The 16031-nt window shown below is 42.5% G+C and overlaps 1 protein-coding gene across 1 annotated transcript in view; it reads right to left on the bottom strand.

Moving 5' to 3' along the window:
• Positions 1–16031, bottom strand: part of AGBL1 (AGBL carboxypeptidase 1) — a 979047-nt gene that overhangs the window by 765391 nt on the left and 197625 nt on the right. Inside the window, exons 8-13 of the mRNA XM_055088206.1 lie at positions 11673–11838; positions 10423–10490; positions 4927–5043; positions 3302–3882; positions 1468–1551; positions 1150–1236 (exon numbers count right to left, since the gene is read on the bottom strand). Coding sequence (XP_054944181.1) covers positions 1150–1236; positions 1468–1551; positions 3302–3882; positions 4927–5043; positions 10423–10490; positions 11673–11838 — 1103 coding nt within the window. The remainder of the gene's footprint in view (positions 1–1149; positions 1237–1467; positions 1552–3301; positions 3883–4926; positions 5044–10422; positions 10491–11672; positions 11839–16031) is intronic.

Raw genomic sequence — 16031 nt, 5'->3', positions numbered from 1 at the left:
CATCGGCAGGCGGACTCTCAACCACTGCGCCACCAGGGAAGCCCAAGTACACAGATCTTAAATGTACAGCTCAACGAGTTTAAGCAAATTCATCTGGATACACCTGTGTGACAACTCCCTGGATCAATATGTAGAACAGTTCCGGCACCCCAGAAAGTCCTCATGTGTCCCCACCCAATCACTATGTCTCCAAAATATTACTTTTTCAAGCTTGAGCAACAGAATTAGCAATAAAGCTTTGACTTAAACATTATCATCAGGATATTTCATTTTCAAAAAGATACTTATCCCATCCCCTTGGCACGCTCTTTGAGTTGCTCTTCTAGAAAGGGCAATGGTTTTGCCCTGATTCATTCATACTCTCCTACTCTAGCCCTCTGATTAAATGGCAGTGTATATATAGTGAGATTTGTGGAAGGGGAGAGCTTTGTTGAAGCCGTAGCAGAGCAGATGGTGTCCCACCCCTCCCATCGTCACTATAAGCAACACACTCTAACCACTGAACTCACCATACAATGAATGAAGCTATAGTTGGCACCATAGGGACACTCATGAGAACAATTCCAGGAAGTCTATGACCCTCAAATTGTCTGCTATGCCCACAATGCTCTCTCCAAAAAGCGATCATAAAAAATCTTTGCCTGTAAGTAGGTTTATTTTCTGTCATTTGACTCTGTCACCCCGACCACAACTGATGAATTTAGGATTCTACACTCTGGCCAAAGGCAGATATAAAGAGAAAGACCTGAGTAAGGCCAGGAGCTTAGGCACATCCTGGACTGCTCATTGTCCCACTAGGAGATTCCTAATTAGGTCTTCCCTCCTGGATCCTTGGAACATGATAAACGGAGACAATAAATAATAAAAGCAGGAGCTGTAGGAAGAAGAAGCTGAGATAGCAGACAACAAAGAGAAGGAGGCTGAGGAGGAATCTTAACATGCCTGCCTTTCCCTTCTCCATCCCAAACAGCTCCACTTGTATCTGTTATATGTTGGGCTTCCTTGAAATATTTCATGTACCAAAAAAAATTACTTACCACTCACCACGTCCCAAAAAGGGAAAACTTCGAAAATGTCTCCTTGCGGGGGAGGGATACAAAACAGGGCTGAGCCATACCGAGTATGGCCCCTGCAGCTTTCCTTACTTACTCACGCACGTGGATGGCTTTGCGAAGATTTCCAGACTCAAACTTGGAGAAGAACCGTAAGCAGTCAGAAGTGGTGTCTTGCAAAGGCCTGTAATGAAATAGAGAACCTTTGAACATAGGACTTATTGCTATTCTTGGGCACAGTTTAACATTTCTTAGAGATAAGCTTTCCCTTACGGATCTTTAACCCGAATTTTCACTGTGTTGATTTTAGGAGAAGGAATGGATTACTAACTTAAAATATTCTTATGCTCATGCCATTCAAAGGATATTCTCTACTCCCACCCCCCTCATTCCACTGATGTTCAAGACCACCTACCAAGGCTCATCTAGACTGAAGACAACTTTATTTATAATATCGCTTGGCTGGATGAGCCTCCGGACATCCTCAAATATTTTGATCCTGGAAAGGAAAATTGGAAACATTTTAAGGATTGGCCCTCACTCTTTACCCCATTCATCCTATGGTCATGTGGGAAGGGCCTTGGGACTCATCAGAGAATTATGAAAGAAAAATGTAGTAATGCTCCAACCTTGAGCTGAATGAGTACAAAAAGCCCCACCCCTCCCTCCTTTTCTTCTTTATCAAAAAATAAAACTACACTGAGCAGTAGGAATGTAGGAAGCAGTGATGCCAGATTTTAGTTTTAGGAGGATTCTCTACTCAAAGGAGAGTTTTGTCAAGAGCATTTGGGCTGAAGGACTTTGAAGCCTCTGGTTGTGTGAATAAGAAGGCCCTCTGCACTAAGACAGTTTTGAAGGAGACATTAGGATTGCTGATGGGGCTTCCCTGGTGGTGCAGTGGTTGAGAGTCCGCCTGCCGATGCAGGGAACAGGGGTTCGTGCCCCGGTCCGGGAGGATCCCACATGCCGTGGAGCGGCTGGGCCCGTGAGCCACGGCCGCTGAACCTGCGCGTCCAGAGCCTGTGCTCCGCAACGAAAGAGGCCACAGCAGTGAAAGGCCCACGTACCGCAAAAAAAAAAAAAAAAAAAAAAGGATTGCTGATGGTCTGGGAGGCTCCAATAAGCCTTTGAATTCTTGTGTCATTTATAGTCCTTGGTTCTGTTTGCTCCAGAAGACTATGGTCATTCTTCTCTCTGAGAAACACCAATATCTGGGAGATTTAAGTAAGAGGGAGGAAGGATACCTAAGGGATATTTCAGATTCCCTCCTTGAATTTCCGATCCAGGTCTCTGGGGCGGGGAGGGGTAGGAGAAGAGGGAGGGAAGGTCAAAATGAGGCCTAGACTCAGGGGAAAGATGTCCTGTCCAGTGGGGAGCTGTTGCTGGGCCAGCCCCTGTGGTGTGTCTCTCAGGAACTTGAGCATGGAGATAAGGTCAGAGGGGTGAGGTCAGAGATGTCAGCCAGGAGACCAAGTGGGAGCAGTTCTTGGGATCCACCATCAATTTGCTGATGAACTTGCTAATAAGTTAAGAAAACGTACAGCTATGCACACTTTGCTCCATAGACTTAGTGTATGCATACTTAGTATATTTTCTGGGAAAATAGTTTTCTCCTTGAGTTTAGTAATTTTCTTTTTAATCTCACTATGCCTATCCAAAGGCAAAGCTCCATTTCATGCATCCTGGGAATAATCCATCACACAACATTTCTTCCCTGCAGGATGCATTTTTTTTCCTTACAATCCTCAGAGATGCAGCAAAACTATTCCCCAAGCCAAGTCAGGTTCTATAAGGTTGGGACTGTGGGATGGAGGTCCACCACCTCCTCTCATGAACATGAGATCAGATTCCAATTTGCAGTGAATGAGAAAAGTGATCCCAAATAATCCATACTTGTTTTTTCCTGAGAACCTTCCCTTAAGAAATGATCCCAATATTTGGAGAAACTGGATAATCTTTCCCTTTTGTAGGATTTCAATGGATACAGGGTAAGGGGTTGCATTAGAATCATCTAAGAAATTCTTTTTGTGGAAACACATGTCTACCACCACCCTACCCTTGGCTCTGAAATGTCCTAGTAGGGAGGCAAGCTTGTATATTTGGCGAAAATTTCCTTAAGGCTTTTAACATGCTCCTGACTAATGCTCACCTTCCTGAAGATAACAGAATTATCCGTACAAACCATTCCACCTACAAAAATACTAAAGAATAAAAAATATATATAGCTCCCAAGTTAGTAGCACCATCACCTTTGGACTCCACATTTACGTTCCAACATAGACTGGGCAGAGAGAGGTGGACAATGCCCCCAGAAATCAGGAAATGCCATCATTGTGAAGTCAGACACAGATCTGGTTCTTCTAGCTTTGGCCATATAAAGATAGGGGTCATGGAAGGCGATATGCGTCGGATGTGTCTGCAGGAGCTTATCTATTAATTCAGCAGTTTCTCTAGGTCTAGTGGAATTGGAAAAGGAGGCGCTTATCCTTGGGCAGGAAATCGCATCTATGTCCCAAGCATCCTCTTTGAAGGACGCCTGAATGTCTGAGATTTCACTTCCAGAAGAACCTATCCCAAGACCATTGGATTGTGCATTTTGGTATGGGTTCATTCCAGGTCCTTTTTTGGAGGTTAGATGTATGTTGGACCTCCCCGTCTTCACTCTGCTCAGAAGGGAGGTCTGGACAGGGACTTCTCTTTCTTGTCCCCAGGAGATTTGGTCCTTATTCAAGCAAAGCCCTTTTGGGGAGGCAGCAGTCAGAATGTGGTGGTGACTGGCATACTGAGTCTCGTCAAAGTTCAAACCATCTCCAGGTTTGGACTCCAGTTCCTTCAGGTTAAAAGTGGAAAAGAATACGTCAGTGTTTCTTTCCAAGTAGAGAATACAATCTGATCCCTGTCCTCACTCTCTGGGCACAGAGCTAAGCATAAATCCTGTGCACTGGAAAACTTTTTCCAAGGTCAGTCAAGGAAAGACTAAGCTTCAAGAGTCAAAGAAATGGCAGAATCCTAGAAACGCACACTTGGAAGGGGCATTTGATGGGTCTAGTATGAGTCTATGCAGTACATGAACGCCTCCTACAACACCCCCAATCATTTACAGTCTAGCTGAACGACTCATTTACAGAAGCTTCCCTGTATCCCAAGGTGGTTCCTTTTATTTGAGAATCATTCTGATTGTTTAAGAAAAATTATTTTTTACTCTGAATTAAAATTTCCTTCCCTAAAACTTTTACCCACCAATGCCCTTCTGCTTTCTAGAGGGAAGTACAATATGTCAACTCCCTTCCATAAGTGACTTAGCTTGGAGCCTTAGATATGGCCAAATTCATGGTTTATGAAGAATCATAAGAAAATAACGGAGGTCCAAAAGCAGGTCTAAATTTTGATGGGACAGCAGAAGAAGCAGCAGCAACCAACCACTGGATTAACATGACCAGGTATAAGGTGCTTGATTTGTTTCTGCTAACAAAGAAACCCTAGGATCAGGCTGCTCACCTTCAGAAAGCCATCTCATATAACCATCCCACTCTCACAAGAGAACGATTAAATCACCATGAATTTTCACTTGCTTTCCCAGGACTTGACAGTAAGGCACCTTGCCCACCAGACAACAGGCAGCAATGTGAACCTTCATCCTGCTTCTTTCCGAGGTGATGGGTGTCAGATTGTATTGATAGGACCCTTGCATGCATCCTATCTCTGCCACCTTCTCACATTTTTGTTTAGCCTTTTACTTCCTTCTCAGAAAGATCCCAGAAGCAGATTGCTAAAGATGAGCAATGCTTTCCATCTGGAGACCAGTTTGGATTCCCAGGGTCTGCAAAGAACCCATTAGCATCACCGAGAAGTAGAACCACGGCATACATTCTACCTCAAAACTGCAGGAGAGCTCAAGACACATCGCCTCATATTGCATCAGTTCCTCTTCAGGTCGATCAAGACCAGGTTTGGAGCTCAGCTTGTTCACATCTGTTTCCAAGTCATCATCCTACAATGGCACATTCAAAAAATATGTTATAATCAGGAGAGCCATCCTGAGAAATATCGAGACAAGCTACAGATGTGACTTTTCAGAATCCTGGGACACGGTTTCCTTGCCTCCAAGTTATAGTGCTAGCCTAGTCAAGGATAATTTAATATGTAAGGTTGTATTTTTTAAATACAAAGAAAGATTATAATTTTTCTCAGTGTTCATGTTAGTATTTATCAGCCTTCATCATAAATAATTTATGTAAAATGAGATGAATTATGTAAACAATGAAGCACAATACCAAAGAATTGTTTTTATCTCATCATCACTGTCTTTGACATAACTGTAATTGTCGTACCTATTCATCTATCTACCTATTTAGGTCACTCTTTTCACAAACATTTAATGAGCACCTACTATGAGTGGGCACTCTCCTAGGTACTTAAGACTCATTGATAATTGAACAGACCAAGGTCCATGATTCCACAGAACTTGCCTTCTAGTGAGAAAAGGAAGACAGTAAGAAAGCAAACAAATGAGCAAGGTAACTTCAAACAGTGATAAATGTCATGGGAAGAATAAGAGGTGGTGAAGCGATTGTGAGTGAGGCTGGGGTACAAAGAAGCTAAGGAGGTAACATTTTAACAATAACGGCCAACAAGGCAAAGACTTGGGGGAAGAAGTTACTAACAGAAAAAGAAAAAAAAAAGCAACTTAAATTTGCTTACAGAAAGAAGGTGGCGGAATGTGTACACTCATATACAAGAATTTGTATAGATAACTGAATCACTGTTGTATAGCAGAAATTAACACATTATAAATCAATTATACTTCAATAAAATAAATTTTAAAAAATTTTTTAAAAATAGAAAGTGGCTGAAGCATAAAGAATAAGAGGAAGACTGTAGGAGTCAAGATTCCAGAAGCAGGTATGGTGCTGAGCCTTCCAGGCTCTGGGGAGGAGGTCGTAATCTCCTACTATACCTTTATCCCTTTGTACATTTAAAAGTTTACTGAGTCACCACCAGCCTTTTCTTCATTGGGCTGAATAATACCAGACCTTTTATTTCTTCTTCTAGATCATCATTTCATAATAGTTTAACAGTGATGATGACTCTCCTCCAAACACTTATGTATTTTTCAAAGGTTATAGAATGTTACAGAGAAAGGACATAGTTCAATCTCTTCATCTTTCTGTGCCTCTCCTAGATCAAGTTTCCCTAATAAAATAGGGGGGGGAATCCACCCTATATTTTAGGAATCTATTTTGTTAGTTAAGCAAAAACCTGATAGTCCTGAAAGCCTGGCTTATTCTTCCTGAAATCAAATAAATGTGGAAAATAAATGTTATATTCCTGGGCTTCCCTGGTGGCGCAGTGGTTAAGAATCCGCCTGCCAATGCAGGGGACATGGGTTCGAGCCCTGGTCCGGGAATATCCCACATGCCGCGGAGCAACTAAGTCCGTGCGCCACAACTACTGAGCCTGCGCTCTAGAGCCTGTGAGCCACAGCTACTGAAGCCCATGCGCCTAGAGCCCGTGCTTCGCAACAAGAGAAGCCACCGCAATGAGAAGCCCGTGCACTGCAACGAAGAGGAGCTCCCGCTCACCGCAACTAGAGAAAGCCCGCACACAGCAACTAAGACCCAACGCAGCCAAAAAAATAAATAAATAAGAGGGTTAACATAAATTTTTTTAAAAATCATTTTTTAAAATGTTATATTCCTGATTCAGGGGATAAAGTGCAATATTCCATCCATCTTCTGCAATTTTCCTCCAAGCTTTAAATTAAAAGAAATATAGATCCCATGAGGTTGATATAATGATATTTTCAGATACAGCGCATACCAGGCCCAAACTCCTTAGCCTGGTATTGGAGATCCCAACACTTATCCTTTCCAGCTTCATCTGTCAGATCTTCCTTTCACCATCTCTGCTACAGCCTCAGCCATGCGCCAAGGTGGCACCAATAGAAATGCAACCTGGCAGGCATTGAGAAGCATCTCCCCACCAGCAAGTAAGGTTGGTACGTCTGGAATGAGAAGCGGCAGGTAACCCATGAGCTTCAGCCTATCTAGGTGACCTACTCAGCCTTAGAGCAGGTGTTAGCAAACTTTAGCCCACTGCTTGTTTTTGTAAATAAAGTTTTATCGGATCACAGTCATGCTCATTCATTTATAGACTGCCTGTGATGGCTTTCTCAGTATAACAGCAAAGTGGAGTACTTGTAACAGAGACCATCTCTGGTCCTCAAAGCTTGAATCTTGGCCTCTGACTCTCCAGGCACTCAAGCAGGTTGTCAACTACTTCTGTATTTTATAAATACCCTTTATATTTATTTAGGAGTGGACCAGATTCTCTGTCCTCACGGCAACCCAGAGAAGCTTCATCATTTAGGATTTTCGTACCCATCTAACCCAGATAACTCCCTCCCTTCTCAGGTTCGACCCTTCCAATATTGACTTTTCCCGGCCTTAGATTTGAGTTCAACACCCTTTTGAAGGTGCTGATTCAAACTCTGGTAGAGACAATCCCCAAGTTTACTAGACTGAATTCTTTGAAGATAAAAACTATGTCTTATTTGCTTTTGTATCATAATAACATCCCTAAGAACTTAGCATGCTGCCCCACATATGGATCATATCCAAGAAAATACCTGAAAGAAAAAAAAAGTTTAAGAGGAGGAAAGGAGGGAAGAAAGGAAGGAAGAGCTTGAATTCACTCTTTCTGTCCTCCTCTTCTTCAGAGTCTGTCCAAATCTAATGTTTGTGTTCATTAAGAAAAAAAAACAAACATGGCCAACTTCTAGTCTATATTCGTTGTAAGTTTCTCTTTCCTTATGATGACATTCACAGTTTTCAATCAAAGAACAGCACCCAACTATACACTCTCAAGACCCTTTACAGATATAATTTCCTTTTAATCATTCTTTCTAAGAGGCTTCTCCCAATTGTTAAGTAAGATTTTCAAAGGAAAAGTCCACAAGTTAAAGGCCTGCGCCCATTCTCTGACCAGAAATAAATACTCTTGGCTTCTTGCCCACATAACTTGCAGCAAATGCTGCTGGGTTCTCCAGGGGAAAACCAGTTTGCTAGGGCTCCGGTTCCCTGACTCCTGCTCTACCCCAGAATCAAGCCCTCACTCTGATGTTCCTCTGTTTCTCTATAATGCATGCTCGCACACTTACTTCTCACCTTCTCCTCAGCTCGAAGGCTCTTGATGAATTATTTCCAGGCCCTCACTTATTTGTCTTATGCTTCCTTCCCAGCTGGATTTATTTATTTGTTTAGATTCCACTCCACCCCAACCCACCACCATCTGCAGAGTGGGGGTAAGGAGACAGTCTGAAAGCTCTCCCCCAACCCCATGCTGTGTGAAGTCGAGCACCAGCCTGCAGCTTGTCCCTCCACATCAGATACAAGAGGTGACTGATGTTATGCATCAAACATTCAGTTATCAAAGAGCCAGCAAGAGGGGTGGGAAAGTGGCATTGATGAATGACTGTAGCAGCACAGTATTATTCAAATAATTCAGCAAGTTCTCCATAGGCCTGCATCGGCAAGTCACAGCAAAGAGCCAATTTGCTACTGATGACTTCAGAAATGATTCTATTTATCAACAAAACCCTGAGCACACCAGAATAGCAACAGCAGCCTTAACCTAGAGACCCAGCTAAGAGGTAGTCCCCCTCTATGTCTGCTACTACCATTAGCAAGGTGAGTGATTATTATGACAGAGAACTCAAAAAGTCTATTTCTCCCTAGGCAGATGTGTAGATGGAACAGTATGTAAAAAGAAAGGAAGAGAGGGAGGGGGAGAGGAGGATGGATGGATGGATAGTAGATAGATAAATAGACAAGTAGATAGATAGATAGATAGATTTTTTAATCCAGATTTCATCTCCAGGAATGTCATAAAAGGTAGCATTTACTTCTCAGTCTTATTTTGCAGATGTCAAAACTAAGGAACTATAACTTGAAGGGACTAGTCCAAGTCGATGTCCACCAACAGAGATGGAGATAGAATTATAACTCATAGATAAATTATCATTATTCTAGAGCAGTGGTTCTTAACCACAGGGTGATTTTTGCCCCGCAGGGATATTTGTCAAGTCCTAGAGACAGTTTTGATTCATGACTGGGGGGCAAAGGGGTGGATGTCACCAGTATCTTGTGGATTGAGGTCAGGAGTGCTGCTAAACATCATATAATGCACAGGACAACCCCCCATGACAAAGAATTATCCAGCCAATATGCCAAGGTTTAGAAACCTTTTTCTAGAAATGCTGTCAGTAAACTATGCCCCACTGTCTGCTTTTGTGGAACATGGTCATGCCCTATTGTTTACAGATTGTCTATGGTTGCTTTTGTGCTACACCAGCAAAGTTGAGTCGTTGTGACAGAAACTGTATGGCCCACAAAGCGTAGAGTAATGATTATCTGACCTTTCATAGAATGTTGGCTGACCTCCATTCTATAGCATAGGTTATTATTGATAGAGACCAAAAGGCACCACTTGCTTGCTGGCCAGGATATGCACCATACAACCCAAAGGAGTACAGTTCACATAGACTCCAAGGTAAATGGAACTGTGGTTCCATTTACACAGTGGTCCTGTGCATAGATTGGGTAGACAAGAAGAGTGACTTACAAAGATAGTGGAGATCTACTAGAAAAAGTTTCCTAGGAAATCTTTCCATGGTCTCTTTGCCTGAACATCCTTCACATTCATTAAATACACCAACCCTAAGTGTCTACCTCAGGCTTATCCTGATGGAATATTAGTGCCTTGATAATAGATAGACTCTGACTTGATGATGGGATTGTACTGGGCCTACCAAGACAAAAATGACAACTTGGAAATCAGTAACAGTAGCCATCATTTAGTGAGCATCAGTATCTGCCAGGCCTTAAAATGGAAACGCAAAAATCCGTCCTTAAAATTTACCCTGGGTGGGACTTCCCTGGTGGCACAGTGGTTAAGAAGTTGCCTGCCAATGCAGGGGACATGGTCCGGGAAGATCTCACATGCCGCGGAGCAACTAAGCCCATGCACCACAGCTACTGAGCCTGCACTCTAGAGCCCGCGAGCCACAACTACTGAGCCCGCATGCCACAATTACTGAAGCTCGCATGCCTAGAGCCCGTGCTCTGCAACAAGAGAAGCCACTGCAATGAGAAGTCCGTGCACTGCAATGAAGAGTAGCCCCCACTCACTGCAACTAGAGTAAGCGCATGGGCAGCAACAAAGACCCAAAGCAACCAAAAATAAATAAATAAATAAATAAAATTTCTAAAAAAAAATTTTACCCTGGGCTTAGCTGAACATAGAAAGGGACATTTTCCTTTGTAGAATTATGAATGTAGAGATCATTAGAAGCAAGGGCTAGTGTACCTACTTCCTTTTTCACATCTTCAGAATCTGAGTCTTTGTCCTCTTCTTCCTCACCATCATCTTCAAAATCTTCTGAGTGGGGAAAAGAAAAAACAGAGGTGAAATGGATGAGCCTTCCCCTTTGCCTTTGATTGAGATTCTCGCCACCCAACGGTTAGTACTTCTCACAAGGAAGGGGCCATTATTAAGTGTACAGGATCCCAACACATGCTCACACTTATTGGATGTGTAAATCATGTGCACATAGGCACTTGAGAGCACTATATCATGACGTCTAAACTGCTGTCCCACACTGAATGCAAAATGAGTGCAGAATAAAATGACACATGAATACCATTCTGGCTTCCTTCACCCAATGCAGAAGTATTTATGCAACTTCTATGTAGAAGTATTTATGCAACTAACATTGCCAGAGTTTAGTGATCACATACATGCCAAAGCTGTTGTAATGTAGACAGCACTTTGATTGATTCACTAATTTTAATACGAAGGAACTGATTTAAAACAAAAGTCCACAGAAAGCACCCAGTGTCACTGTGACAAGATGATGCCTATGGAAAATCTGTTCCCTGGAAGGAGGACAAGGTTGAAAAGCACTAGTATCTTCTGACAACAAAATCTTCTCAGAGGTTGGATAATCATACTTTCAAGTATTCTAAAATGACTTGCATGGGGTGGCAAAACAGCAAAAGTTTGATTTCAATTTCATCCTTAGGGCAAATTAATTCCAGAACCAGTCTGTATGGTGGAGGGACTCCATCATGGGATTGCAAATAGATTTTTTTAAATCAGCTGAGATGACTCTACAGGCATTCCATAGCTACCAGGCAAAGTGCCAACAGTTAATAATTAAGGACAAAATTAATAAGCTTGGTATTATGAAAAACTAGCTTTCTCATACATGTCTCTAATTACTTATTAATCACAGTTGATCTGTTAAAAAAAATGATTCTACTTTCATCCACATTCCTCTATTATCCAAATGCAAAAGTTCATCATAAAGCTCATAACTATGAGCAAAATAAGTACAGAAGAACTACCCACATACTTTACCTTCAGTAATAGGCTTGGTAGGTATTATGAAAAGCTTTCTTATACATGTCTCTAATTACTTATTAGATAATCACAGTTGATCTGTTAAAAAAAATGATTCTACTTTCATCCACATTCCTCTATTATCCAAATGCAAAAGTTCATCATAAAGCTCATAACTATGAGCAAAATAAGTACAGAAGAACTACCCACATACTTTACCTTCAGTTAGAACATGTGGAGGTTCAGAGGTGATGCTCCCAGGGACTGGGAAGGAATAGGCACTGCTGGCTGTGACCAAGGGAAGTGGACTCTTAGGGTAGCATTGCCTCAGGATCTGAAGCACAAGGGAGATGACAGGCTCCAGACTTTTGTCATCCAGGCAGTTCTGAACAAAGAGAAGATCATATCAGACACTGACATCTTGTGTGGAGTCCCTTTGCTATAATGTTATTTCAAGTAATGGATTACACACAGCCTAAATGGACAGTAAATATCCTTAATGTAGAACATCTAATCTGAACATTCTAATGTAGAATTTTTTCTAACACAGGATCTGCTTTGGTCCAGTGTGTAATCTGCATTTTTATTTCTCTTTTACAGCTAATATATTATTGGAATGAATTTAGTCTGAAAATAGACTTCAGAGACTTTCAAGGGATGCTGCACCTAAGGTAAAACATTGTCCAGAATAGCTGAGGGAAGAGGAGGTAATGGCATCTTCCTTCAACCATCCATGAGTCGTTGTGAATTATTGCCTAAATTAGAGAATGAGTAGCTGAATTGATAGAAGTCTTACTTTTCTCTTTCAGCTATGATCTGAAGAGAAAAATATCAAGTAAAAAGATAAAATATGAAATCAGAAGAAAGACTAAGAGAATCCCAAGTACCTAAATTAAATAACATGCTTCTTCTCAAAGCCCACAGTGGTGATCTCTCTTGGTACCTACACAAAGCAAAGAAGAATTGGGTTTGCAGATGTAACATTTTGATACTGATGGAACATGACAAGACCCTTCTTTTCAGACACTGTGAAAAATGTAAGAACAAGTTTACTAAATTGAGAGACAGAGAGTTGGGAGTAGTCAGTATCTCTTTGGCAAAAATATGGCCATTTTCTGCAGTCTCTTAGTAAATGTTTTGTCTACTGACTTGACACAGAAAGTTGACTAATGTAAGCCTCCAGTCTGATATTCCTAAGGGGTTTTCACTAAGCTCTAAGGCCAATAAGTCATAGTAGGAGATATGGAGGATGCTTAAAACATGCCACAGGGCAGTGACTGTCTACAATTATGCCATGCATGGTACCTCCAGGCCCACATTACGGGCGGCTCCACAGGAAAGAACATGGAGGAAAAACATTTAATAAAATTTAAGCCATGGATTCAAGCTACCCAAATGACTCCAAAGTAAAAAGAAAGTAAGCCAACTTTCAAAACAGAAATTTCTTAATAAAATCAACAATGCTATTTCCGAGGAGGAGCTTCAAGATGGTGGAAGAGTAAGAAGTGGAGATCACCTTCCTCCCCACAAATACATCAGAAATACATCTACACGTGGAACAACTCCTACAGAACACCCACTGAACGCTGGCAGAAGACCTCAGACCTCCCAAAAGGCAAGAAACTCCCCACGTACCTGGGTAGGGCAAAAGAAAAAAGAAAACAAAAGAATAGGGACGGGACCTGCACCAGTGGGAGGGAGCTGTGAAGGAGGGAAGTTTTCCACACACTAGGAAGCCCCTTCGTGGGCGGAGACTGCGGGTGGCAGAGGGGGAAGCTTCGGAGCCACGGAGGAGAGCGCAGCAACAGGGGTGCAGAGGGCAAAGCGGAGAGATTCCCGCACAGAGGATCGAGGCCGACCGGCACTCAACAGCCCGAGAGGCTTGTCTGTTCACCCGCCGGGGCAGGTGGGGGCTGGGAGCTGAGGCTCGGCCTTCGGAGCTTAGATCCCAGGGAGAGGAGTGGGGTTCACTGCATGAACACAGCCTGAAGGGGGCTAGTGTGCCATGGCTAGCCAGGAGGGAGTCCAGGGAAAAGTCTGGAGCTGCCGAAGAGGTAAGAGACTTTTTCTTGCCTCTGTTTCCTGGTACGCAAGGAGAGGGGATTAAGAGCGCTGCTTAAAAGAGCTCCAGAGACGGGCGAGAGCCGCGGCTGTCAGCGCGGACCCTAGAGACGGGCATGAGACGCTAAGGCTGCTGCCGCCGCCACCAAGAAGCCTGTGTGTGAGCACAGGTCACTCTCCACACCTCCCCTCCCGGGAGCCTGTGCAGCCCGCCACTGCCAGGGTCCCGGGATCCAGGGACAACTTCCCCGGGAGAACGCACGGCGCGCCTCAGGCTGGTGCAACGTCAAGCCGGCCTCTGCCGCCGCAGGCTCACCCCGCATCCGTACCCCTCCCTCCCCCTGGCCTGAGTGAGCCAGAGCCTCCGAATCAGCTGCTCCTTTAACCCTGTCCTGTCTGAGCAAAGAAAAGACACCCTCAGGTGACCTACACACAGAGGCGGGGACAAATCCAAAGCTGAACCCTGGGAGCTGTGTGAACAAAGAAGAGAAAGGGAAATCTCTCCAGCAGCCTCAGTATCAATGGATTAAATATCCACAATCAACTTGATGTACCCTGCATTTCTGGAATACCTGAATAGACAACAAATCATCCCAAATTGAGGTGGTGGGCTTTGGGAGCAACACTATATATATATATATTTTTTACTTTTTCTATTTTTCTGAATGTGTATGTGTATGCTTCTGTGTGTGATTTTGTCTGTATAGCTTTGCTTTTACCATTTGTCCTAGGGTTCTGTCTGTGCATTTTTTGGTGTGTGTGTGTGTGTGTGTGTGTGTGTGTGTGTGTGTGTGTGTGTTTTTACTATACATTTTAGCGCTTTTTATCATTGGTGGATTTGTTTTTTGATTTGGTTGCTCTCTTCTTTCTTTTCCTTTTAAAATTTTTTTCTTATTTTTAATATTTGTTATTTTTTATTGTAATAACTTTATTTTATTTTATTTTATTTTCCTTTCTCTTTTTCTCCCCTTTATTCTGGGATATATATATATATTTTTTACTTTTTCTATTTTTCTGAATGTGTATGTGTATGCTTCTGTGTGTGATTTTGTCTGTATAGCTTTGCTTTTACCATTTGTCCTAGGGTTCTGTCTGTGCATTTTTTGGTGGGGGTGTGTGTGTGTGTGTGTGTGTGTGTGTGTGTGTGTGTGTTTTTACTATACATTTTAGCGCTTTTTATCATTGGTGGATTTGTTTTTTGATTTGGTTGCTCTCTTCTTTCTTTTCCTTTTAAAATTTTTTTCTTATTTTTAATATTTGTTATTTTTTATTGTAATAACTTTATTTTATTTTATTTTATTTTCCTTTCTCTTTTTCTCCCCTTTATTCTGAGCCATGTGGATGACTGGGTCTTGGTGCTCTGGCGGGCATCAGACCTGTGCCTCTGAGGTGTGAGAGCCGAGTTCAGGACACTGGTCCACCAAAGACCTCCCAGCTCCAGGTAATATCAAACGGCGAAAATCTCCAAGAGATCTCTGCCTCAACGCCAAGACCCAGCTCCACTCAATGACCAGCAAGCTACAGTGCTGTACACCCTATGCCAAACAACTAGCAAGACAGGAACACAACCCCACACATTAGCAGAGAGGCAGCCTAAGATCATAATAAGGTCACGACACACCAAAACACACCGGAAACGCCAGATACAGCCTCATCCACCAGATCACAGGCACTAATCCCCTCCACCAGGAAGCCAACAAAACCGACTGAACCAAAGTTAGCACTGGGGGCAGACACCAAAAACAATGGGAACTATGAACCTGCAGCCTGTGAAAAGGAAACCCCAAACACATTAAGTTAAGCAAAATGAGAAGACAGAGAAACACACAGCAGATGAAGGAGCAAGGCAAAAACCCACCAGACCTAACAAATGAAGAGGAAATAGGCAGCCTACCTGAAAAAGAATTCAGAATAATGATAGTAAAGATGATCCAAAATCTTCGCAATAGAATGCAGAAAATACAAGAAACGTTTAAAAAGGACCTAAAAGAACTAAAGAGCAAACAAACAATGATGAACAACACAATAAATGAAACTAAAAATTCACTAGAAGGGATTAATAGCAGAATAACTGAGGCAGAAGGACGGATAAGTGACCTGGAACATAAAATAGTGGAAATAACTAGTGAAGAGCAGAATAAAGAAAAAAGAATGAAAAGAATTGACGACAGTCTCAGAAACCTCTGGGACAACATTAAAGGCACCAACATTCGAATTATACGGGTCCCAAAAAAGAAGAGAAAATAAAGGGACTAGACTGAGAAAATATTTGAATAGATTATACTTGAAAACTTCCCTAATATGGGAAAGGAAATAATTAATCAAGTCCAGGAAGCACAGAGAGTCCCATACAGGTTAAATCCAAGGAGAAATATGCCAAGACACACATTAATCAAACTATTAAAAATTAAATACAAGGGGGCTTCCCTGGTGGCGCATTGGTTGAGAATCTGCCTGCCGATGCAGGGGATGCGGGTTCGTGCCCCGGTCCGGGAAGATCCCACATGCCGCGGAGCG

This window comes from Physeter macrocephalus, chromosome 11 (genome assembly GCF_002837175.3).
Source record: "Physeter macrocephalus isolate SW-GA chromosome 11, ASM283717v5, whole genome shotgun sequence".
Taxonomy (NCBI): domain Eukaryota; kingdom Metazoa; phylum Chordata; class Mammalia; order Artiodactyla; family Physeteridae; genus Physeter; species Physeter macrocephalus.
This window is presented reverse-complemented; position numbering and strand designations above follow the sequence as displayed.